At 34.6% G+C, this 27,770-nt stretch overlaps 1 protein-coding gene across 3 annotated transcripts; it reads left to right on the forward strand.

Moving 5' to 3' along the window:
* Positions 1-15,068: 15,068 nt before the first annotated feature.
* Positions 15,069-27,753, forward strand: LOC146927372 (putative serine/threonine-protein kinase WNK5). 3 transcript variants are annotated; one of them, XM_085700657.1, is made up of 7 exons: positions 15,069-15,871; positions 16,754-17,019; positions 17,579-17,802; positions 18,244-18,401; positions 20,348-20,672; positions 20,871-21,236; positions 27,102-27,753. In XM_085700657.1, exons 1-7 carry the CDS (start codon positions 15,797-15,799, stop codon positions 27,548-27,550), a joined length of 1,863 nt encoding a protein of 620 aa, XP_085556783.1. In that variant the 5' UTR covers positions 15,069-15,796; the 3' UTR covers positions 27,551-27,753. The 3 variants fall into 3 exon arrangements, with proteins under 3 accessions (XP_085556783.1, XP_085556785.1, XP_085556784.1); XM_085700659.1 differs by having other exon boundaries at positions 27,222-27,753; XM_085700658.1 differs by lacking the exon at positions 27,102-27,753 and adding an exon at positions 21,930-22,731.
* Positions 27,754-27,770: the final 17 nt, after the last annotated feature.

The following is a 27,770-nucleotide window of genomic DNA, read 5'->3' on the forward strand; positions in this document are numbered from 1 at the left end:
TTGTTGTGGTTTTTCTTGTTGTGAATAATGTCTTGTTACTTTTTGTTTTTTCGTTTTTCTTGTTGTCAATAATGTCGTGTTATTGTTTGTTTATATAGACCAATAAGATATATTGGGTTCAGTTTCTAGATGATATTTTGTGCATGTGACTCATTTCCAGCTGTAATTTCTGAGTTGTAAAATGTCACATTATTGACTTGCCATCAAAGATATAGAAAATAAAGTACATTTATGGCATTAGTTATATATTATAGTACATAATGAATAAAATATTTATTGCTTTTTGAAAGGATGTATCACAAATAGGATTTTCCAATACATATACCAACGAGAGGTCTATCATATTCTCTATTTTTTTTTTTTTTGGAAAAGCTAAAATGATATATTAACAGTAATGGTTCACCCCGCACAAGGCGTGCAAAAGGAGAACCACCCAACAATAATTACAACAGTCTAGGTGCTAAAACACACCAGCACCAGTCAAAACACAAACAACCACAAAACAATCAAAAATTACAAGAAAGCTCCCATGCAAGGAAGCGGATTCTTACACCAATCATGGTAGCTATAGGTGAAAGTCGTCTGTCTAGCTTTAATTCATAGAAAAGAATTTAATTGCACCTTTTCGAGTAAAACAAAAGGAGTAGAGGCCACCTGTTGAAAGACATGGTTGTTTCTCTCCTTCCATAATACCCACACAGATGCAAACCAAATAATTTTCATAAACAAATGAGTAACTCTTGGTAACCCTGCCATATTGATAAATTGATGCAAATTATGTCGGATATGTCCCGGAAAGACAGAAGAGATACCCAACCAAAGGCAAACCCGATACCATAGAGAACTAAAGAACACACAGTCAAGAAACAAATGCTTAGCCGTTTCTGGTTCACCGCACCCTGCTACACACGCCGCATTATCTGATGTTAGAACGCTCCGACGCACCAAGTTATCTTTCGTTGGCGACCTGTTACGAAGCAGCCTCCAAACAAACAAAGAAACCTTTGACGGTATATGTTGATGCCAAACATTGTCGTCCTGATGTCTAACCACCATATCACCTGTATCAGTAAGGAAGTGGTATGCACTCCTGACTGAGTATTCATGAGTAGTCTCAAGATGCCACTGCCAAATATCAGATACGTTATCCTGCAAAACAATGTTATGAAGTAAAACTGAACACGCCCTCACACTCTCCTCCTCCCAGGCCAACAAACGCCGCCTCCACACCTAAGCTTCACCCCCCACCCTCCCACCCTAGCCTACTCATCTCCTCCACCATGCACTCCTTATCCACCGCCAAATCGAAAAGGCAGGGAAATTTGTGACTCAACGGAATATCCCACACCCAGGTATCGTGCCAAAATAAAGTGTCTCTACCATCACCTAAAACCCACTGAATGCTATTATCAAACCACCTACCAACACCCTATCCGACTCCCTCACAGACTCTACTTAACATCTGCCACCAAGACGAGCTATGACACCCACCCTCAACCAACCGCCCACCTACCTCACCATACCAGGCTTTCAAAACCTACCACAACCCCTTCGTATCAGTCAACAACCTCCAACACTACTTCCCCAACAAAGCTAAATTAAAAGCACCTATCCACCTAACCCCCAGCCCTCCAACCTCTAACTACAACAGAATTTCATATGTCAGACTCATCATTTACTTCATCATCAATCAACATTATTTAACATTATGATTTCTTCATTGCTCCACATTGTTATTACTCAACATTGTTATTAAAACTCACACTCAACACTACACTGGCTCCCCTTATTTACTACACACTTCATTCTAACGGAAACACTCCATACCCCCACATTATTAATTAATTAACACACACCTTTTTATTCCATTCTATTTCGTCCTATCAATTCTCTTAGCATCATATACACTCTTAAATCGACCACACTCATTTCATTTTAACCTAAGGTCGTTACTTCATACTTAACTTCCTATCTTCGTTTATATTTCATCCTAGCAATCTCCTTGTTGTCATCAATTCTCTAATTCGACCTCACTATTTACCTTGACTCTTCTTCTCTTCAACCTAAAAATGTTCCTACGTTCTCTCTCTTCTTATTCACATGTCTCTACAATTACCCTTTACTCTGATTTACTATTATTTTCACATTTATTAGTTCATGGATTACCCTCTTACAACTCTCTCTATTTACCTTCAAGTCTTCCACAACATGTTTTATTACGTAGTGCATCATCGCCTTATTTATACTATCAACATACCCTATCATATTTCAACGTTAACATCTAATCCATTGATTAACATCATATCTACATATCAAATATATATAGTTTACATCTTTTATATTTCAATATCATGTTTATAACACACATGCCTCATTAGTTGTATCCTGTTATTCTTTTACGAACATATTTTCATATATAGTTTAATCATTACTATCTTCTATTGTCTTAAGCCACTCTCACAATCATCATATCTATTGTCTTACTACCTTGAGGTAATCACTCCTATTTATGTCTAAGCACACTACTTCATTAGACATATCTTTTAAGGACCCTTAATTTTACTTGACATGGTAATGGCTTGCTTAGACTCACTATCGCTTTCATAGTTGTTTTAGAGTCCATAAAAAGGGTTGTGCTGAAATTTCCTGGAAAACTCAGCATGACCCAAACGTGGTGTTTAAATCATAACTCAAGTTCTACATGGAATAATGGACTCAAACCAATGGGAAATTAAAGATAACACAAACATCTACAACTTTCCTGAAGACTCTCAAACCTAATTCTGAACATAAAGTTGCATAAAAATTGATTTTCCTATGTTTGGGGAAAGAGGACGACCCTGCTGACCCCTGATGACCCCTGTTTAGTATTTTCATCATATCTTGAGTTCTAGATACTTAAATAGAGTACCTCCAAAGGCCAGTGAAAGCTAACTAACATCCATATCTACAACTTTAATGAAGACATCAAAATCTAATTATGAACGGAAAATTCCCAATTTGTATTTTTGTTTTTCGGTTACAGAAATAAAAAAAAAAGAGCACGACTCTGTTGACCCCAGTGTAGTATTTTGATCATATCTAGAGTTCTAGAAGTTGGAATGAGGTCAAAACAACGCCCAATTAAAGCTAACATGCATATCTACAACTTTCATGAAGACACCAAAGCCTAATTCTGAACAGAAAAGTCCCAATTTGTATTTTTGTTTCAGTTACCCAAATCTGCGATTTCCCATTTGCGATTTAGCCTTGAGGGACTTTTGCTAACTCCGTTTTTGACCCTAAACTCGCCAAACCCGATTCAAATCTTCACCCCATGATTACCATATCATTCATTCATCAATTCTTCATTAACCTACCATATTATCCACTCTTTTTAAGACTAAAGCTCAATTCAAAAATTTAAACTAGTTTTCCTCAATTCTCATCTTTCAATTCGTTCATCGTTATTCTCTCATCAAAATTCACATCATAATAGCAACAACTTATTAAAATTTAAGACAACCCTCCCATCATAGATTAAGATACCCTGAAGTGCATATATTTTCCCCCTTACCTCGATGTTCTGCAAATTGATGAATTCCTACGGTTGAATCTCTCTTTGGCCATCTCTTTATGTCTCCTTTCCTCTCAACCCTAGTTTTCTTCTTTTGCCTCCGCTGCACTTTCCTCTATTTTGCTTGTAACCTTAATTATCTAATCTTCTCCTCTATTTATAACCACCAAGAGTTTGTTTCTCACTTAATCTTTCTATTGGGGTTACTATCCGCGCCTCTATTTTGGTTACTATTCTTGTTGTAACTTCATTGTCTTACTGTTCACACCTCACTCTTCTTAAATCATTAAAATGCTACTCAGCTCACTAACTACACATCTTTTCTACCAAATTTTACTAATCAACCTCCGTTCGCAATCTACTTACTTTTTCTTTCTGAAAACTATATTGTCTTCCTAAACATTATTTTCTCCCTCTCTTCATCTGAATAACTAACTCATCCATTTTCTCCTTACCTATTCTCCCAATGAATTCGAATAATTAAATTAATAATTAATTAATACCATCTAACAACCAACACTAATAATAACAATAATACTAATGTTATCTAATAATAATATTAATAAACTAATATTAAAAATCGGGGTGTTACACCCCCGGCCTATGCCTAGGGCAGCCCCTGATCTTATCTATCAAAACCTTATTTCTTTTTCATTAGATTAATGCACATAGGTATTCTAATATCATTTTATTTAACCATTAATTGAAAATATCATATGGTCATAGTATATTATAGTACAAATAATTTTTTTTTGACAAAAGTATAATTAAGAATTTGTTATGGTATAATGTTGTTAAGAGTCCCACATCGGATAGGTGATGGCCTAACAATGTGTTTATAAGTGGGGGCAATTCTCACCTCACAAGCCGGTTTTGTGGGGTTGTGTTAGGCCCAACCACCATTTCCTAGATGGTATCAGAGCCTCTCCAAGATCCATTGGGCCATCTGCTATCAGGTTTCCGCTATCGGGCCACCCACCATTTATGTCCACGAACCAAGCCCAATAGTGCTGGTCGTGAGGGGGTGTGTTAAGAGTCCCACATCGGATAGGTGATGGCTTGACAGTGTGTTTATAAGCGGGGAAATCCTTACCTCACAAGCCGATTTTGTGGGGTTGTGATATAATTGGAGTGTGCTCTTTCTTGAGATCTTATGTTCGTTTCTCATCGCTGTCAATTTATGAGGGAAATGGAGGGTTTTAGAGGGTAGAAAATATATGGAAAAATTGAGAAATCTTTCACTTTTTTTGAAAGATTGTTTTTTCTTATAATTATAGATTAATAGTCATGGATAACATACTTATAATTTTAAGAATATTATAAGAATATAGAAAGAATTTCTAGAATTCATATAAACTCTTCAAACCTCCTCAAAACCCTCATCCAATACGATTTCAAGTTCACCTAAATGATGAGTATTTTTGTATTATGAAGAAAAATAAACCCTGATCATAGATAATTATTACAGGCTTTGTCAAAAAAACTTTTTGAGATCATGTGATCCTTTTGGAAGGTTTCAGTAGCCTTTACAGAGCTAGTTATGTGGAAGGTTTCTGTGGCCTTTACAAAGCTAGTTATGTCGTTTTTGATTTGATACTTATTTTTCTTTAAAAAAATGTTTTTTTGATAATAATTTTCTCATTCCGACCATCGTGGTATTTCCGCGCAACGTTCTTGAGGGTATCGTTTACCATCCACGTAATCTTGAAGTGCACGTAATTCTTCCATATTTTCCTGGATTCTTTTGATCTCGATCCACTCGTTACCGAAATTGAAACGCATGTGACCTCATCCTTTCATTCCAGCCAAACAACATACGCCTGATGCATGTCAGTCATGTCAAACCCGACACTATGTCTATGTAATTCAACTAGAACTGTAGCATTCAGTTTGAATTCAGACCCTTGAATTTCTACCCACATTTCTTTGCATTGACCTACACTTGTGTTAAAATGACCATCCTCGAGCCTTATTTTCATTTGTGGCATTACAGTAACATCCAACCTCAAATCTCTCACCACCATAGGTGAAATGAAATTTTCGGTGATCCTTCCTATCTTTCATATAGAATCCATCGTTGCTAATGGTGTAACACCCCTACTTTATATTTTAATTAATTTAATGAGGTATAATAGGTGATGTTTTGGTTAGAAGAATTATTGATGTTGTTTTGTTTAAATATTATGTGATGCTGATAAAATTTAATTATGGTGATGACTGAAAAATATTAGGAGAGTTTAGTTAAAAATAAAGGAGAGAGTTCGGGCACGATGTTGAAGGGTTGGAGGTGTAGAACATGAGTTTTTAATAAGTGGGAGAGGGAAAAAGTAAAATAATAGTGGCTACTGGTGGAAAAGGTTGCGACTAGTGTTGGCCCGAATATAAATAGAACCTTAGGAGTTAGAATAGTCGGTTCTTACCGAACATGAAAAGAGGAGAAGAATGTTGGATCATTAATCCAACATTGGCCTTATATGTGAATAATTATGTTTTGTGGACTGTCATTTAAGTTAGGCCCAATTAAAGTGATCTTATAAGGTTTGGCTAAAGTGGGCTTATGAGTATCTAATAGGGTGTGGGTCTTTAATGTGTAGAGACTAATGGGTAATTCTATTTTTATGATGGGCTAAAATAGAAATACCAATAGTTAACCCTAGTTTGGGTGCTATAAATAAAGAGGTCATGGTCCCCAGGTCACACACACCAAGCCGCCGTTCTTTGTGGACATCCCATCATCACAAGGAGATCAAGAGAATAACAAAGGGTTCTCTCAGTGAGAGTGTGTGTTGATCTGGAAGGCCATTACCGCATCAACAATCTCCGAATATGAATTCAGGTACGCTTCCGCATATTGATTTGTTATTTCTGATGATTAACATGATTGACTTTAGGGTTTAAAATTAAGTTTGGTTTCAACAAGTGGTATCAGAGCCAATCATGTTTGATCATTGGGAAATATATTTTTTATGTCGAAATTTTGTTTCTCGGCAAGAATGTTGTTCGGCTATTGCTATACTTTTTAAATCTATGGTTAAAGTATGTTCATCGGTGCGATATGCATGTGATTTTGGTTTGGTGGCTTCGGTTTTTGTATTTCTTTTACTTTGGTTATATGTGTACGTGGTTTTAGCATATCACTAAACTTTTGGGTTGATACACGTATGAATTTCATGATTGTAAAATCAAATTTTTTTTTTTTAATATATAAGAAAACCAATTTTACGTGGTTTTGTTTTCCTTTTGCATCGACAAGTTTTATTTATTCTCAGGTTTACACTGGTTGCCTTGCCAAATTCAGTATTCAGTTTTGGCTATTATTTTATGAATTTCTGTTTTTCGATTATGAATGGTACTGCACTCACCAATTTTGGATCTTGTAGACTGAAATTATGGGTCTCAATCTTCTTTTAGTGTCCAACAGAAATTTTGTTCCAAAATTGTATATTCATATTTAAAGGAATTGGAACAAAACTTCAGAGTACTGTTTGGAAATAAAATTGCAAGAGGCATTTGTTGTACTTGCAACTTCGGTTATAGTTTTTTGGTTAGTAATTTAAAATTTAAATATCGAACAATTTAGGTATATATTTTAGGATGAATTAATTGAAACAATATGTCGCCAAAGTGACCTCTTTTGTGAAGATTAGTTTATTTTAAAATATAAAAGGTTAATTTTTTGGTTAAGTAATTATAAATTCAAATAAGGAACAGTTTATGTATATATTTTGAGATTAGTTGGTTGAAGCATTATGTTGCCAAAGTGACCTCTTTTGTGGAAATTAATTTATTTTGAAATATAAAAGCTTGTGTGTTTGTAACTCATGTGAATAACTAATCGGCCCAAAGGAAGGTTGTTATTTTACAGAATTACAAGTGCACATGTGGTAATAAACATGTGATAATTATTCGGTTTTACATGGAATAATGAATTGGCCCAAAGGAAAATTTATTGTTTGACATGTTCTTATTATCAATGTTTGATTACTGCGCCAAGGTATCACTGAAAAGTTAATATTTTATCCAAAGATAAAAATGTTAATGGATTCTCGATATCTTGTAATGGGATTTACTTTTATTTGAATTTAGTATTACTTTTATTCTAAGGTTTATATGAGCATGTTTTGCTTGTTTGTTGCTCTATGTTCGGTTATAAATGATCCTATGAATACTATTGCCAACATCGGTTACTTTATTAAATGGCTCAAACTTCAAGTTCTAGAAAGTAAAGTAAATTTTTGATAGTTCTTTGAAGTTATGGTTATCAACATTGCATTAAGGCCTGACTCTCCCTTACCTCTTATGGATGAGAGTATCTCTAAAATAAAGAGAGAAATTGAAAGGTGAAGAGAAGTCAAATTGCATGTGTTTGATGATAATGATGAAGGCCATCCAGAAATATTCAAGGGCAAACTATCTGAAAAGGTAATTACAGTTAAGGATTTCATTTAATTTAAGATATTGAAAAGAGGTTTGTCAAGTACGAAAGATCCAAGATAGATACGCTTTTGACAAACTTTAATTCAATTAAGTGTAAGGATAAGGAAGCTGCGAATACAGTGCCTCAAAAGAGATAACAAAAGTTATTTATTTTGTGGAGCTGAAAAGGTATGATATGTTTCTTAATTTGGTTTGTTTTGAAATCAATTTAACTTTCGTACCTAGTGTGTCTATGCAGTGTTGTCTAAATTGTTGAAAACTAAGTGATGGTGAAAAATACATCTATATTGATGACAACGATACAGTTTAGGTTGAGGCAATTGGAAAGTTTAGATTATCATTAAAGAATGGATTTTATTTGGATCTTGATTATAGCATCTTATAAGACGAAATTTGATTTCTCTTTCTTCTTTGAGCAAGTTTGGTTTTTTTTTTCTTGTTCATTTGGAAATGGAAAATTTAGCTTGTTTTAGGATTCAAAATTGGTTCATTCCGGTTCCTTATCAAGTTACGATAATCTTTATTTTGTTGACACAATTGCTTCATTTAATGAAACACTGTAGTTAAACACATTAATTAAGTATAAAAGGGAAATTAGTCAATGAGAATTATGTTGCATTATGACACAAGAGATTGGGTCACATCTCCAGATGGACAATATAGAGACTTGTGTCAAATGACATTCTAGAACTATTGAATTTTCCAAATATTGATATTTATATCAATTTTATAAAAGGGAAACAAACCAATACAAGGAGATTTAAGGCCAATAGGACCTCAGGCGTCTTAAATGTTAAACATACAAATATTTGTGGGCCATTCCCTACAGTTTCTTGGAATGGTCAACAATATTTTATAACGTTCATAGATGATTTTTTGGTAAATATGGCTGCATTTATCTCATTTATGAAAAGGAAAAGTCTTTCGACATGTTCAAAATATTTTAAGTTTGAAGTTGAGAATCTACTCAACTAAAGAATAAAAGGCGTCAGATCAAACCTTGGTAGTGAATATCATGGTATATATGACGGTATATGACGGTTCAGGTGAACATTGTCCAAGACCAATTGCTAAATTCCTAGAGGAATGTGATATCGTCTCATAACACACTATGTCAAGTTTTCTTACTATGAATAGTGTTTCTGAAAGGCGAAACAGAACGCTTAAAGTTATGGTAAGAAGTATGATTGCTCATTCTAACTTACCAGAATCACTCTGAGGATAAGCAATTAAAATTGCAGCATATATCCTTAATAGGGTTCCAACAAAATAAACTACACAAACTCCTTACGAACTTTGGATACGCAAAAGGTCTATTTTAAAGCATTTGCATGTTTGGGGTTGTCCAGCTAAAGCCAGGCCTATATAGGACAAGTGAAAAGAAACTGGACTCTAGGACCGTGAGTTGCTATTTTGTTGGATATTCTAAAAGTATCTAGGGGTACAAATTTTATGATCCCATAAATAAGTTGATTTTCAAATTAGGTGATGCCGGATTTTTTGAGGATGTCGAGTTTGCATGGGGAGATATGGTTAAGGACTTTGTTATTAAAGAGGAATATCCTGATATTTCTACGGGTGTCATTGACATTGCTCAAGATCTTTTTCTTGACTTTGTCCAAGGCATAATAAATCATGACAATGTTTAAATCCCCATGCAATAAATTGTTCCAAAAGAACAAACTCTTACATCTCAAAAACATATGCCATTAAGGAGATCCACAAGAGAAAAGAGAAGTAAAATACATTATGAATATATTGTGTTTATCCAGGAACATGAGGTTGCCATTGGAATGATGGATGATGATTCGATCAACTTCCGTCAAGCCATGGAAAGTTAGAATTCTTGAAGGTGGATTGATGCCATGAATTACTAGATTAAATCCATAAAGGACAACGACATTTATGATATTGTCCCATTGCCACAAGTTCCGGAAATTATTGGTTTCAAATAGATATTTAAGACCAATAATGATTCCAATGGCGATGTGGAGAGATACAAAGCTTGTCTTGTCATATAAATGGTTTATACAAAAGAAAGCTTGTCTTGTCATATAAATGGTTTATACAAAAGAAAGGCATTGATTTTAAAGAGACTTTCTCTCTAGTTTATTTGAAAGACTCTTTTAGGACTAAAATGACATTGGCGGCATATTTTAACCTTGAGTTATATCAAATGGATGTAAAGACTTTGTTTCTAAATGGCAACATTGACGAGACACTTTATGGTGCAACTAGAAAACTTTGTTTCAAAAGATTCAAAGGATATGGTTAGCAAACTTAAGAAATCCATGTATGGGCTCAAGCAAGAATCTCGACAATGGTATTTCAAATTTCATCAAGTGATCATCTCGTTTGGTTTTGAGGTGAATTTGGTTGATGATTGGATATATCATAAGTTCTGTGGGAGTAAGTATATATTTTTTTATATGTTAATGATATTTTGCTTGCTAATAACAATATAGACTTGTTGCATGAAACCATGAGATTTCCAGCAAGAATTTTGAGATGAAAGATCTTGGTCATGTATCTTTGGTATTGGGCATTCAGATATACCGAGATCGTTCTCGGGGTATTCTTGGATTATCCCAAAAGAGCTATATTGAAAAAGTTCTAAAAAGATAAGGCATGCAAGATAGTAAACCAATAGATACCCCTGATGGCTAAGGGAGACAAGTTTAGTCTCAATAAGTGCCCTAAAATGATTTTGAAGAAAAGAAAATGCAGAGGATTCTCTATGCATAAGTAGTAAGGAGTCTAATGTATGTTCATGTTTGTACGCGTCTAGATATTGCGTACATTACAAGGATGTTGGACATGTATTTAAGTAATTCAGGTTAGAGCATTAGAAAGCAGCCAAACGGGTCATGCGGTACTTAAAGAGAACAAAAGACTACATGCTCACATGTTGGAGGTCAGATCAGTTTTGAGATCATTATGTATACTGACTCCAACTGTGTTGGATGCAAAGATTTTATTTTATGAGGCATCTAACCATAGTACATAATTGAGATAATTTGTCACGGGGCTGCACATAGTGAATATGGAATTGAAAGACCACTAAAGTTATTTTGTGACAATTTATCATCAGTTCTATTTTGTAATAACAATAGGAACTTGACAAAGTACAAACACAAAGAGATCAAGTTATTGGTTATTAAAGAAAGTTTTCAGAGTGAATAGTTGTCTATTGAGCATATCAGGACAAACTCCATCGTTGCGGATCCGCTTATGAAAAGTTGTCACCCAAAAGGTTTCATGAGCATACTGCTCGTATGGGTTTTATGGCATTAAGTGATATTCAGTTTGTGTGGGAGTTTGTTATTTTAAATGCTTTTATGATATAGACATATTTCAAGTTAGGTAAGGCTTAAGGATATTTTCTACAGAAATAAAGTTTTGGTAGTTTACACTCTGAATTTGGTTAAGGTTTGATCTCACTAAGGATTAAGGAGGACCAATTGGAATTAGGCATGTTTAGATCACATGACATGAAAATTCCATGCTACATATCCACATCATGATCCATGTCATTCTTTTGTGTTAGCATATGTGACCATTGATGAGTTTAGTTACGATAGTTGTAACGAAAACTGCTTTGATCCTATGTTGGCATTATCGATGGACCGGATTGGTTATAGATACATTCAGTAACAACAGTCATTTGAGCTCATAAGGATAATTTTTGCAATGCATAATTATAGGGTTGCACATATAGTCCAAGTGGGAGATTGTTGGATCATTAATCCAACATTGGCCTTATATGTGAATAATTATGTTTTGTGGACTGTCATTTAAGTTAAGCCCAATTAAAGTGATCTTATAAGGTTTGGCTAAAGTGGGCTTATGAGTATCTAATAGGGTGTGGGCCTTTAATGTGTAGAGACTAATGGGTAATTCTATTTTTATGATGGGCTAAAATAGAAATACCAATAGTTAACCCTAGTTTGGGTGCTATAAATAAAGAGGTCATGGTCCCCAGGTCACACACCAAGCCGCCGTTCTTTGTTGACATCCCATCATCACAAGGAGATCAAGAGAATAACAAAGGGTTCTCTCAGTGAGAGTGTGTGTTGATCTGGAAGGCCATTACCGCATCAACAATCTCCGAATATGAATTCAGGTACGCTTCCGCATATTGATTTGTTATTTCTGATGATTAACATGATTGACTCTAGGGTTTAAAATTAAGTTTGGTTTCAACAAAGAAAGGAGCGGAAGAAGAGAAACCCTAGTGCAACAAGGTCAAGTCAGAAACCAGATTTTTCAAACGAATCGAGGGGAGGGAAAGAGGGGAGGGAAAGATTATTTTACTCATGGGTATTTTAGCGGTCTTGGATAGAGGGGTTTGCGCTTGACCTCGACTTTGGCCTAGTTTGTGTGTGTTTGATGTTTTAATAAACCATTTATTGTCTATGTGATTGTTATTGATAGTGAATATTTTGAGTTGTGCTAAATGCGTTGTGTGAATGGCTAGTTGATAAATTTTATTCTCCAAGATATTGTGTTTGCCAAGTTGGATGTGGTTGAGGGCGCCACATGCGATAGAGTGCTACTATAGGATGACCTGATAGGAATTTATCCATAATTGAATTAGGAGAGCTGGTGAATAGTTGATTTTGAGCTAGTGATCAATGTAGTTGGATAAGTTACTATAAGAATCTGTAGAATTTTTGTTACATTGATTACTTGAGTGTTGTAGGTCTAATTGGAATGTAAGATTTTACTATTGTGAGTGTCATTGGCTCTCAATATTAATCGCATGGATAAATGCAAGGATGGTTTGTGGATGGTTTTTAAGTGAGCGTGCTCAGAAATAGTGCTTGTTTGCTGGATCTATATTTAGTCTCTTTTTTTTCTTATTGTATGCATAAGTTAATTGAGTTTGGAATTGATCAAGTATATGGCCTTTATTTTGGAGGATTCATAGTATTATATTACATAGGGGAATACAGATATAAGACTCAGCCAAATTTGTGAATTTTAGGATACTTTAGTAGCTTATTTTGAATTTTTACTTGAATCCTATAGATATTATCATGTTAGTTTTTTTCTTATGGCATGTGTATAGTAGTTTTGATTAGTATTGGAGCATAGATAAAAGTTGTTATGAAAGTACTGTTCTGTGGTATAAATTATAATTGATGAGTTGAGATATCCCTTTTAGTCATATCAGTGAAAACCATTGGAGAATAAAGAAGTGGCTTTGTGAATCTAGCGTTATAATGTGACCTGTGGTGTGCTGCCAAACATTGTCAAATGCCTTCTAGGATTGAATTAGATCACTTTAAGAATGGTCTTAAGAGGGAATCTTACTTGGGATGAAATACTTTCCTCTTATTCTAGTTTTTAGTCTCACGGTGGATATATAAAAGAGTTTTGTTATTTGAAGGGTTAATGATGTTTTACTCCTGTAATTTTTTTTATTTACCCCTTAATAAGTCATTCGAAAACGAAAATTTTTGCAAAAAAAAAAAGTTGGTTTTTGAATGACCTATTAGGGGGTATTCTGAAGAATTTTTTTTACAGGGGGTAAATCAATTTTTTTTACATGGGGTAAACCCGGAAATGACCTATATTACAGTGGTATGGTCCAGATGTTAGCTCAGGCTCAGGGGTATGGTCCTCATGATCATGGTGAGGCGGAGGAGCGAAAGCTAGATTGTTTCATGCGAAACAATCCATCGACGTTCAAGGGACATTTTGATCCGGATGGTGCACATACATAGATGCAAGGTATGGAGCGGAGTTTCCGTGCTATGGTTACCAGCGACGATCAGAAAGTGAGGTTGGCTACGCATATTCTAGCAGAAGAGACTGAGTATTGGTGGGCAAGTCCTAAGAGGAAACTTGAGGTTGGTGGTGAAGTGGTATCCTGGGAGAGATTCAAGAGTGAGTTCTTGAGAAAGTACTTTCCGGAAGATCTGAGAAACAAGAAGGAGGTGGAATTCTTGTAGTTGAACCGTTGCGGAGTATGCCGCTAAGTTTGAGGAGTTGTCGAGGTTTTGTCCCCATATGACTTGATTTTATTTATTTATGTAAAAAAAAAGTGGTAAATGGACGTGTTTAATTTAGGATGTGACAAGTGTTAAATCCAGAAAATAACTTCTCCAATTACAAACTCACACCATTATTCCGATAGCGTTGACAAATTCATACGAGTATACATCTAGTTTTTGGCTGAGAAAGACTGAATTATTGTTTGTACAATACTAACAAAATACTTGAGCAAGTTGTCATGTTTATGAAACTAAAAAAATAAGTGACATAATCAAGATTGTGAATTTTTCAACTCTACCATTGTTTTACTAAATTTAATATGAAAACACCAATTAAATAATATAATTGACTTGTGCCTCTAGATTAAGTGAATTCCAAACTTATATATATTTTTCTCTATTTTTGTGGTGTAACTTATATACCTATTTTTTAATCAATGGCATAGACCCATTATTGTTATAATTAATTATCATGACATGAACGTTAACCCATTATTGTTATAATTAAGGAAAATGCTACATCTCGCGAAGCCAGGCTTCACGAAAGCTTCCCGAGCGTGTTGCTTCTTAAGTAACAAGGTGGCAAATGTTTTCCTTTCTACTCAGTTGCACTGCTTCAAAGGTTAAATTCAACTTTTAACATAAATACGTTATTCAATTTTGACAGAGTTTTTTTTATCTTGAATAAGTACTAAGCTGTCTTGATTGTCCAAGATAGAGTAGGTAAATTTGTGGGAAGAAAAAATAGAGTAGGTGAAGAAAAGGTTGGTATGTGGAATCATGGAGAGAAGATTTGGAATAGTCTTTGTTGCAGAGGATTAGGAGGAACAAAATAATAGTGAAGAGGTGCAAGCGGTTATCACACAAAAAAACAGTGCAAGCGGTGTAAGTGCAACACTTTAACACAAGCTGTATGGTCATTCGTGAGGATTCGCGATAAATTATATCGGGACATATAGCATTGCTCTATAATTAATTATCATGACATGAACGTTAACTATGCAATGTAAAATATTTATATAATTCCCTACTTAGACTATTCTATATTACACCCCAACCACAACTCATTAATTTCCACAATCCACATAATTAACCAAATCCTTAAACCTATTAAGATTTCTTCTTTGTTCTTTCAACTCCAAAATTCAAATAACTCATACCCTATCATCCTTAGTTTCTTGTTTCCACTAATCCTAAACGATTTGATTTATCTTCATCTCTCACAACCACAAATGTTTCTATCAAAGCATGGCCCAAAATTCTTCAAGTTTAGAAGTCCGGTTTATTTCCTATGTCATATCTTTGGTCTATTCAATTTCTAAGATACCCTTTTAATTCTTTTCAAAATCTCTTCTACCACAAATATTTTCAACCAAAAAACTCATCACCCTTTTGGCTCATAACACACAATTAGTGGTGTGTGACTTTTTTGTGGGACAACACAAGCATCGTTAAATAGTTTCATTTCCTTACTATATAACTTCTTCTAAAATATCTTAAAGGACACCATCTCTTAATTTCTTGTTTTCTTCTTAAGATATTTTTTGACACCAATGGTTCATAAAAAATTCTACGAAATTTCATTTGGTTTTGTTGAAATGGCTTGGATTTTGCTAAGTGTTGACTATTCAAGACTTTTATGGCAATTATTTGGTGTTTTCTCATATGAAAATCATTGGAAGCCTCGGATCATCTAGCACCTAGCTACCTTGACTTGAATCTTATAAGCTATAGTTGAAATTGCATAAATATAATTTTCAGTACTTATATCTAAAAATTAAGGCAGAATATAGTTGTTAGAGCCATGTATAAGGGAAGAATAGGAGGCAAAGCTCAGCTTGGATATATTGAAACGGACCCTTCAGGTCGATATGGACGTGTAAGTATTTCTAAATGATTCTCATATTCATATTGTTAATTTTTTTGTAGACAAAATTATATGGTTAAGTTTTAGGGATGTGAAATGATAAATTCATGAAGTAAAATGAAAGTATGATTTTTAATTTTTTTTTAGAGGAAATGAAAGTATGAATTGAAATCCTTTCTTTTTGCATTGAGAATAGACCAAAGAATTTGAATTGATATGAAATTGGTATGAGTTGATATCAAACAAATTTCCTGAGTTGCATAACTATGCTGCTTAATTTGCACAAAATTAGTCTCCCTTGAAAATTGATTTTACTTTGTGTCTTGTAATTTAGAGTAATTTTGCAATTTTTTAATGATAATAATGGAGTAGATTTTCTTATCTTAATTATTTTTCAGTTTCCATCTATGATTGAGTCAATTAACTATAAACAAATTTTCTTATCTTAATTATTTTGTCCTATCACCAAGTCTTGGTTTCCCTTAAAAAAAAAGTCTTGGCTTATTACCACCTTGATCACACATGGTTAGCTCTCTAATACATCCAAGGGTCACTCATATAAAACCTGTATCAAATTGAATTATTGAAACTCACTTGATATATTATTACACCACACATATGAGTTTGACTTTTAAATAAAATTGTTAAACTAATATACATAAACTAATCAGAGTTTTATTCTAGACATCTAATGAATCCATAAATCACTAACAACAAAGCCTACACGACAATGATACTAACACATCGACATTGGTAATAATAAGAGAAAATAAATTAATTGAATGTAATCATATATATGTCGGTTTTGTGTCGGACACTGCCAAAGACACTGCACACAATTTCTAAAAGTGCATTAAAGATTATAACTAAATTATGATTACTTGGTGTGTATAGTTCAGGGATATCCTTGGCAAAGGAGCTATGAAGGTAGTGTATAGGGCATTTGATGAAGTCCTAGGAATAGAAGTGGCTTGGAACCAAATCAAGCTTGATGATGTTTTTCATTCACCAGATCAACTTCAACGCCTCTATTCAGAGGTTCATCTCCTTAAAAACTTGGATCATGACTCTATCATGACTTTCCATAGTACTTGGATTGATGCCAATTGTAGAACCTTCAACTTCATCACTGAATTGTTCACCTCCGGCACTCTAAGAGAGTAATTTTTCAATCGCTTATTGTAATTACTTTTACATGTTTTTGAATCATTTATGAAGGTTTTAAATCACAATAAAATTGTAGTAGTTGCCTTGTGATCCCTAATTTTACACGAAAATGATGACATATGTAGTTGATGCGGTCCAAATAGTAGTTGTGGACTGCAATTAAGAACCATAGACGATGTAGATAATCACAGTCATATAATAGTCACATAGAGTTAGACATGAAAAACTAGGGCGTAACAACCATAATTTTAAATTATAGTCCACAACCACAATTGTGGCCGCAATATAAATGATTTTGAGATCTCCGCAGCCGCATAGAAATTACAATTTCTACCACATTTCAAGCATACTCCTAATTTTTTATTTTTTTTTACAAAATAAAGGTTTGAAGCATAACCGCAAATGTGACCTCAATTTAAAATCATGGTTGCATTAAATTGCAGTTGTTGACATCTTAAAACCCTACCTTTTACCTTATTATACCATTTTATTAATTCATACATGATTATAATATTTGTATGACATTATTCCATGTATATATATTAATTTTAGGTATAGAAAGAAGTATCCTCGTGTAGATATCAGAGCAATAAAGAATTGGGCTCGCCAGATTCTAAGTGGTTTGGAGTATTTGCATAGCCATGATCCTCCTGTGATACATAGAGACCTAAAGTGTGATAACATCTTTGTCAATGGCCATATGGGAAAGATCAAGATTGGTGATTTAGGGCTTGCAGCAATTCTTCGTGGCTCCCAACATGCACACAGTGTCATAGGTATAGTTCCACTCATGGTGGCTAAACATCTTCATATAAGTATTTATGTAAAAAATATATAAAGTCGAAATATTTTTCATATAAGTTATAAACTGTTTTCATAAATCATCCTGAAGAGTTTATAAAAATAAGGTGAAAATAATTCATGGACATTTCATAAACTATTTCTTTAAACTCTTGTAAGTAGTTTGATGCTTATGTCAATACTGAAGAGTTTATAAAAATAAGGTGAAAATAATTCATGGACATTTCATAAACTATTTCTTTAAACTCTGGTAAGTAGTTTGATAAGTGCTTATGTCAATACATAGACTCAAATAAATTAATTCAAACAATACCTAACTCTTGTATTGTTGGTACTTCAATTGTTAACATAAGTAATCTATACTAAATTATGTCTATCAAGTTGATAGTTTTTGTGTGTTTGTTATGATTTTTCAGGTACACCAGAATTTATGGCACCAGAATTGTATGAAGAGGAATATAATGAGCTGGTAGATATATACTCTTTTGGCATGTGTATGATAGAGTTGTTCACTTCTGAGTTTCCATATAGCGAGTGCTCCAACCCTGCTCAAATATACAAGAAAGTTACTTCTGTAAGTTTTATTTAAAAAACCAACAATTTTTTTTTTTTTTAACAAATCAAAATGGATTATATTGCTCAAACGAGAAGTGATTCACCCCGCACAAGGTATGTTAAAAGTGATGAATCACACAATCTGTTACAAATACAAGGCCCCTAGCAAAAGGAATGCCGCCACCAACTCAAAACAAAAAGACAAAAACTACATGACATCCATACAAAGGAGCGGATGCCTCCACCAATCATGAAAACTAAAAGCTAACGGAATGCGATTCGAAGATAGCCAAAGAAAGGAATTAAACTTCACTTTATCAAGGATGCTTTGGGGATCTAATACCGCATTTTTGAAGACACAGTTGTTCCGTTCTTTCCAAATTGCTCAAGTAGTAGCGAGCCAAATTACCTTAAAGTAAATATGGGAAGATCTCGGCATACCCGCCAAATTCGTAAACTGTAGAAAATGATCAGTTACCAAACCTGCGAGAACATAAGAAATGCCAAGCCAATTACAAATTAAGTACCAAGCACTCCCAAAAATATTGCAGCCGATGAAAAGATGATTCGTCGTCTCTGAGTTTCCACACCCACCGACACACAGGTTGCCGTTCGGGTGTAAAGCATGTCTTCTTACCAAATTAACGCTGGTTGGAACTCTATCTTGAAGTAGTCGCCAAGCGAAAATAGAAACTTTAGAAGGGACTAGCTTATGCCAAACATTGGAATAAGCGTGATTCACCACGTATCTTCAACAGATGTAAGATAACGATATGTCTCACGCACCGAGTAGCCATGTATAGGATCAAGAAGCCACCTCCAAAAGTCCTGCATATTATCCTGCAAAATAACATTACTTAACAAATCACTGCACTCCCTGACACTCTCATCCTCCCACGCCAACAAACGTCTTTGCCAAACCCACGCCCCTCCACCATCCTCCCACCCTAAAGCTGCCATATCCGCCACCGAATACTCCTTATGCTATGATAAATCAAATAAGCGGCTGAACTGAAGCTTTAAAGGCACTCCACCCAACCAGTTATCAGTCCAAAAGTATGTATTCCTACCATTACCTACTACTCGCCTAATATTATCATCAAACCAATTCCCTACTCCCAACCTTACACCCTCCCTCACGTTACACAACATCCGCCACCAACCTGAACCATTTCTACCCCCCTCTTGTATGCGGCCTCCCACCTCCCCATAACGTGCTTTGAGCACTCGGTACCACAGTCCCTCCTTATCACACAACAACCTCCAACACCACTTCCCTAACAAAGATAAATTAAATTCCCCTAACCTCCTAACCCCCAAACCACCACAATTTACACGTAAACAAATAGAATTCCATTTTATCCAAGCAATTTTATTTTGAGAGACATCACACTCCCCCCCAAAAAAAAATTTAAAAATAGATTTTAAAAAAATTAGTGGATGGTGCCAAAATTAATGGTTTGGTTGACAATTTTCTCAATACAAAGTTAATTTGGGTGAACTAATTTAACTTCTTCGAAAAGAAAAAAAATAATTCTCTGTACAAAGGGAATAATTGCACTTATTGAAACCAACTCTCTCTTTGGATCAAAGTTTATCATATCATATAAACGGAACCTTGAACTTTTCTAACATACTATTTGTGTTTTTTGAAACCAACTCTTATATTTAAATATTAATAAATTGTTTACATTTATTCAACATCTTATTTTCTCTCTATCTTTCTCTTGCTACCACGTGAACAACATATCACATCTATCATATCATTTTCTCTGTCTCTCTCAAGGTGTAAATGAGTTTTGAATGTCTATGAATCTTTTTCTTTTCGACCGACTTTAATCACGGCAATATAAAAAATATCGTTTCCCATATAATTAACAAAAATGTATTTGTTATTAATAGTTTAATTATTCGGTCATATACACCATTTAACTTCAATACTAAATAATTCATTTATTTAAACAGGGGAAGCTACCAAAGGCATTTGACAAGATCCATGATGTAGAAACCCAAAAGTTTATAGGAAAATGTTTGGCAAATGTGTCAGAGAGGCTGTCAGCAAAAGAGCTCTTGATGGACCCTTTTTTAGCTACGGCCCATCATGACTCACCATTGCCTAGTCCAACTTTAGTTAGCAAACATACTCAACAAATCAATTTCAATGCAACAATTGCCAAAGAACAACCACCATTGAAGGACAAAACAAACAGCACACACATGACAATCACAGGGACTATCAATGAAGAGGATGACACTGTTTTCCTCAAAGTCAAAATTTCTAACAAAAATGGTAATGTATAGTTTCATTACAAGATACTACTTCCTTCGGTTATTATTATAAATCAAGATTTATTTGTCAGATTTATTGAATAATATATATTATCGATCAGATACATCAGATATTCAATGAATCTGAAAAGCGGGGTTTTGTTATAATAATGACCCGGCCCAAATTTGGGTTTCCTAAACAAATGTACTTTTAATACAGGGCACACAAGAAATATATACTTCCCATTTGACACCAAAAAGGACACTGCCATTGAGGTTGCAAATGAGATGGTCAAAGAACTTGAAATTAGTGACTTGGAACCAATAGAGATTGCTGAGATGATTGAAGAAGAGATATCAACTATAGTTCCAACATGGAGGGATTGTTGCAGTTCTGAGTATCAAAGACAACATAGTTTTATCTATGGTGAAGAGGATGATCATGATATTAGTAACCACCATCCTTTCTTGTCACCATCTTCTAGATCTTCCTCTCATGGTTCTCTTCCAATATTTTGTGCTTCCTATAACAACAATAGCAACCATTGTGGGAACCATTATTCTTTTGCTCAAGATTGGCCACAAGGTACTTTTCTTTTTTAAACTTATCATGCAAGTAACAACAATTTCACTTTGATCACTAAATAAAGTTTTTCTTAACAAATTTAAACGGAAGGAATCATCAATTTATGATTTCAACTTGTAGGGGTCCAACTATTTAGAATCTAAAGTAAAAAAAAAAAATTCAAAATGATCATTAAAATCGAAAGTACTTGACCACATTAGTCTCCGTCACATAATTTCAAATATTAAATTGAACAATCCGAAACAGATTTGCACCTACATCTCACATATTACCATTTAAATATATGTGAAGATATTTTAGAAAGTAAATTCATGAGTTCTACATGGATCATTTTGGCAATTGTTAGCTATCGCTCATAGTTTATCTATAAGTACGGTGAGGTCGTTTGAATATTCATCAAATTGTGGAGATTATTAGGTATGCCTCATAGTTATTGATAAATGGACAAGTTGCTCGGGTGGAAGTTGTTGAGTATGGCTCAATGTTAAACTTGTAAATAGGATCGTCGTATTTATGCACGAGTTTATTCTGTAGAATACTAAACTCCTTGATCGAACATCATGTGTTCTTTGTTTGCGTTTTTTCTATCTTTAATTTTGAACCAGAAGTGTTGTTCCAATGGCAATTTACTCGGTTTAAAAGTGATTGTTACTATTAATTTTAGTGTCACTTAAGACTTAGAACTATTTGCAGATGATCTTCATTATATGAATGATGATGCAAGCTCCCAAAGCTCAATTAATTCCTTCAAGTCTTTCAATTACCATTGCAATGATTCATGCAATGACGACGACCAAGGTACAAATCTAGTAGTAGGAGAAGAACCCCTTTGCTGCAATCCGAAGGGTCAAAACAAATGGACAAGATTTTGTCCTCCAGAAGATATGGTGGAGGCTGGTTTCACCAAACAGTTTTGTAACAAGAGAATGGATTCTCACAATCACACTCATATGAATCATCATGGTCAAAGACATGGATGTCAAAGGCTTACAAGGATTAACTCATGTGTTGATGTAAGGAAACAACAACTACAACGATCATTGATGGAGGAGATGCAAAAGATAAGGATGTTCAACACAGTTGGTGCCGTTGAGAATGTTGGGTTTCAAAATCCAGATGAAGGTGGATGGTTTTCTTAACCAATTCAAGCTCTATAGATTATTATTTTTTGAAGAAGCTAAATTTGTCCATCCAAATTAGCGTCTGGGAGAATCGAACTGAGACCTTGAGGAGGAGCGCATTCCCAGGTCTCAAGTCAATACCATCAAGTCAATCCAAGTGGGTTCAAGCTACATGAATTTAGATTATACTACTTTTCTTATTTCACCGCGTTTGGAGTGTTTATTAATTTGATGTCTTGCATGATATTGTAAAATAATTGTAATATATTTGGTAGAAAAGTGCTCTAATGTTGTACCAAAAAAATAATTGTTCTAATGTATTTCAATAATGTAAATAACAATGTGAAACTTGTTTTTTTTGTCAAAAAATAAAATGTGATACTTGTTTTTGTAGAAAAGTGCTCTAATGAAATAAATTGTTTCTTTTTTTAGTCATTCATTCCTTACTCTAAATCACTATAAAATATGTTGAAATAAGGATAAAAGTATAAGGAATTGATAATTGATCCAGCTTTCCAATATCTACATAAAATGGAGTTTTATTTTACATAAGATTTCTTGCAAAATATGAAGTGCCTTAAAATATATGGGTAAAATAACGTTATTTTGGCACCAACTTTCGTTTATAATGTAATAGATAGCAAAATGACGGACACTAATATCTTCGTGTGTATGCTTTTTTTATAAAAGCAAAATAAATTTTGAAAACAATCTATTAGGGTTTCCTAGCATGAGTGCCTCAAGATGTCAGAGCATCTGGTAAGACATCAGTTCACCAGAACGCACACACCCACATGCATTCATATCAAGCACATACTAGCATAAATCTATTCGAGTATAAGCAAGCTAGTAACAGATAAAGCTCCCCCTCAATGGTAGATCATAAAGAAAATTATGCTCCCCTTCAGGCAATGCTTCCTTAGTAAATGCATAATGAAAATCTACCATAACATTTGAGATCACATATATGAACTACTTCCTTGCATATCACATGTACTCATAGCAGAGCATATAGCAGAGTACTCCCCCTTAGATGTAGAACTCATGCATATTAGAAACATGTCAAAACAACATGCATAAAATCTAAGATATCTAAGATACATCTAAGATACTACTCCCCCTTTTTAGCCTAAAATTATGACAAACTTCCAAGCATAAAAAAATTAAGGGCAGCAAAGTAACAGAGTCCAGAGTAGAGATTCCAGGACATAAGTAGCTTGTCATAGACACAGGTCATAGTGGTGCAGAAAATAAAAGTGCAAAATGTAAAGTAGCAGGACATATAGTGTGATTATTATAGACCAGGCACATATAATGCTCAAGAATTCAGGGCATAGCCCACAAATGGAAAAAAATAATCAGAGAATCAAGCCTCAGCCTCAGCTTCAGAGTCCTCCTGATCATCATTCTCATCTTCTGTGTTCCGAGCTACTTCTCCATGTTCATCATCAATACTTCTTGCAGTTTCCTCTTCAGTGTTCCCATTAGCTTCCTCATCTTTGATGCCTCCGACATCATCATTCCCTTCACTCATATCTTCATCCTGATTTGACAGGGCCAGAATCATCTTATCCACACTTATCTTCCTCTCAGTGATGATTCTTATGGTCTCCTCTAGAGTCTTGGACATAGCTTTCAATTCCTCAATTATCCCTTCCTTTGTTGTAGAGCTAGCAGTCTCTTTCCCTAATGTCATGACAATGTTTGGGACATGTTTCCCTATGAACAACTTATAATGCAATGAAAGAGAAGATTCCCTTTTGCTTGCTACATCATCACTTACTAGGATTCCAGGGTGTTGATTTAGAATTATACCACATATAAGAGATGGAAATGCAATAGGCATCTTCACAGCAAAGGTGTTGGCATGCTTCATAGTTTGTTCAAATACATATGATCCAAAATCAAATTTAGTCTTAGTTCCAATCATATAAATGAACTTTCCCAACCTAGTTGCAATAGTGGAAGTGTGATTTGTAGGTACCCAGTTTGCAGCTGATAAGTGTTTAAAAGTGATATATTTCATATGGTAGTTTAGGCATTTTAGTGACTTGTTTTGCAAGATTCTCCATGGAAAACTTCAAATATTATGCAAATATGTCATTTATGCTTTTGAGCCTTATTCTACCCTTTTTGTGCAGGAAAATACAAGCAAGGAGCAAGAAACGTCAAAGTTCAAAGCCATACGCTATTAGCGTGTTCTACGCTATTAGCGTGAGCAAGAGATGCGAAAGTCCAGATAGATACGCCAATAGCGTACCTGGGGCGTGATTCTGGGCACATATGAAGAGATACGCTATTAGCGTGATTTACGCTATTAGCGTAACCACCCCAGAGAGATACGCCAATAGCGTACCTGGAGCGAAGACAAGGAAAAGTGATCAAGAAACACGCTATTAGCGTGAGATACACTATTAGCGTAAAAGCTCCAGAGAGCCACGCCATTGGCGTAGTTTGGGCGTAACAGGGCAAAAAGGACCAACGTGGCAGGCTTCCATTGGCCATTAAATAGGCCGACCTACTACGCTATTAGTGTACATTTCGCTATTAGCGTAGGTGTAAAAACACAGCCCATTTAAATAGCATTCTTACCTCTCTTTTAGGTCATTCACTATTCCATTGATATTTTTATACATTCTAAGAGAGAGGTCAGAGCTATTTCCAAGAGAGAAACACAAAGCAAGTGGTTTAGGAGTAGATTCAACTCAAGATCACTTTGGACACGAAGGATCTTGACATGGAATCTTCATCTTTCCTTCATCCTTTGCATAGTTTACATGTCTATGTGTAGCTATCATCTTCTATTGTAGTATTGAGGTAACAAAACAAGCTATTATGTAATCTTTTGATCTTTTAATGTATAAGGTTCTAGCTTAATGATTCAATATTGTTGTTATTCTTATGTTTAGCTACGATCCATCATGACTCACCATTGCCTAGTCCAACTTTAGTTAGCAAACATACTCAACAAATCAATTTCAATGCAACAATTGCCAAAGAACAACCACCATTGAAGGACACAACAAAGAGCACATACATGACAATCACAGGGACTATCAATGAAGAGGATGGCACTGTTTTCCTTAAAGTCAAAATTTCTAACAAAAATGGTAATGCATAGTTTCATTACAAGATACTACTTCCTTCGATTATTATTATAAATCAAGATTTATTTGTCAGAATCATTGAATAACTGATAAATCTGATATATATTATAGATCAGATACATCAGATATTCAATGAATCTGAAAGGCGGGGTTTTGTTATAATAATGATCCGGCCCAAATTTGGGTTTGCTAAACAAATGTACTTTTAATACAGGGCACACAAGAAATATATACTTCCCATTTGACACCAAAAAGGACACTGCCATTGAGGTTGCAAATGAGATGGTCAAAGAACTTGAAATTAGTGACTTGGAACCAATAGAGATTGCTGAGATGATTGAAGAAGAGATATCAACTATAGTTCCAACATGGAGGGATTGTTGCAGTTCTAAGTATCAAAGACAACATAGTTTTATCTATGGTGAAGAGGATGATCATGATGTTAGTAACCACCATCCTTTCCTCTCACCATCTTCTCGCTCTTCCTCTCATGGTTCTCTTCCAATATTTTGTGCTTCCTACAATAACAATAGCAACCATTGTGGGAACCATTATTCTCTTGCTCAAGATTGGTCAAAAGGTACTTTTCCTTTTTAAACTTATCATGCAAGTAACAACAATTTCACTTTGATCACTGAATAAAGTTTTTCTTAACAAATTTATATGGAAGGAATCACCAATTTATAATTTCAACTTGTAGGGGTCCAACTATTTGGAATCTACAATAAACAAAATTTCAAAATAATCGTTAAAATCGAAAGTACTTGACCACATTAGTCTCCATCACATAATTTCAAATACTAAATTGACCAACGGCCCGGAACAAATTTGCACATACATCTCACATTTGACCATTTAAATATATGTGAAGATAATTTAGAAAGTAAAATCATGAGTTCTACAAGGATCATTTTGGCAATTGTTAGCTATCGCTCATAGTTTATCTATAAGTACGGTGAGGTCATTTGAATATTCACCAAAGTGGAGATTGTTAGGTATTATTTGTTAAGAGTCACACATCGGATAGGAGATAGCCTGACAATGTGTTTATAAGTGGGGGCAATCCTCACCTCACAAGCCGGTTTTATGGGGTTGTGTTAAGCACAACCACGATTTCTAAGATGGTATCAGAGCCTCTTCAAGATCCATTGTGCCACCTGTTATCAGGTTTCCGCTATCGGACCACCCACCATTTATGTTCACGAACCAAGCTCAATAATGTTATGTTGGTCGTGAGGGGGTGTGTTAAGAGTCCAACATCGGATAGGAGATAGCCTGACAATGTGTTTATAAATGGGGGCAATCCTCACCTCACAGGCCGGTTTTGTGGGGTTGTGTTAGGTCCAACCACTATTTCTAAGATTATTCATACTTATTGATAAATGGGCATGTTGCTCGGGTGGAAAATTGAGTATGGCTCAACGGTAAAATTTTAATTAGGATCGTCGTCTTTATGCACAAGTTTTATTTTGTAGAATACTATACTCCTTGATCGAACATCATGTGTTCTTTGTTTGCGTTTTCTATATCTTTTTTAATTTAAAACTATAATTGTTGTTCCAATAGTAATTTACTCGGTTTAAATGTAATTGTTGCTAATAATTTTAGTATTACTTAAGACTTAGAACTATTTGCAGATGATCTTCAATATATGAATGATGATGCAAGCTCTCAAAGCTCAATGAATTCCTTTAAGTCTTTCAATTACCATTGCAATGATTTATGCAATGAAGATGAACAATGTTCAAATCTTGTAGAAGGAGAAGAACCCCTTTGTTGCAATCCAAAGGGTCACAACAAATGGACAAGATTTTGTCCTCCAGAAGAGATGGTGGAGGCTGGTTTCACCAAACAGTTTTGTAACAAGAGAATGGATTCTCACAATCCCACTCATATGAATCATCATGGTCAAAGACATGGATGTCAAAGGCTTACAAGGATTAATTCATGTGTTGATGTGAGGAAACAACAACTACAACGATCATTGATGGAGGAGATGCAAAAGATAAGGATGTTCAACACAGTTGGTGCCGTTGAGAATGTTGGGTTTCAAAATCCAGATGAAGGTGGATGGTTTTCTTCTTGAATTCAAGCTCCATGGATTTAGATTATACTATTTTTCTTATTTCACTGCGTTTAGAGTGTTTATCGATTGATGTCTTGTATTATATTGTAAAATAATTGTAATATATTTTGTTGTAAAGTGCTCTAAAGTTGTACCAAAAAAATTATTGTTCTAATGTATTTCAATAATGTAAATAACAATGTGATACTTGTTTTTGTAGAAAAGTGCTCTAATGAAATAA

The sequence above is a fragment of the Medicago sativa genome, chromosome 4 (genome assembly GCF_051527215.1).
Source record: "Medicago sativa cultivar Bolivia chromosome 4, Bolivia_mono, whole genome shotgun sequence".
NCBI lineage: Eukaryota > Viridiplantae > Streptophyta > Magnoliopsida > Fabales > Fabaceae > Medicago > Medicago sativa.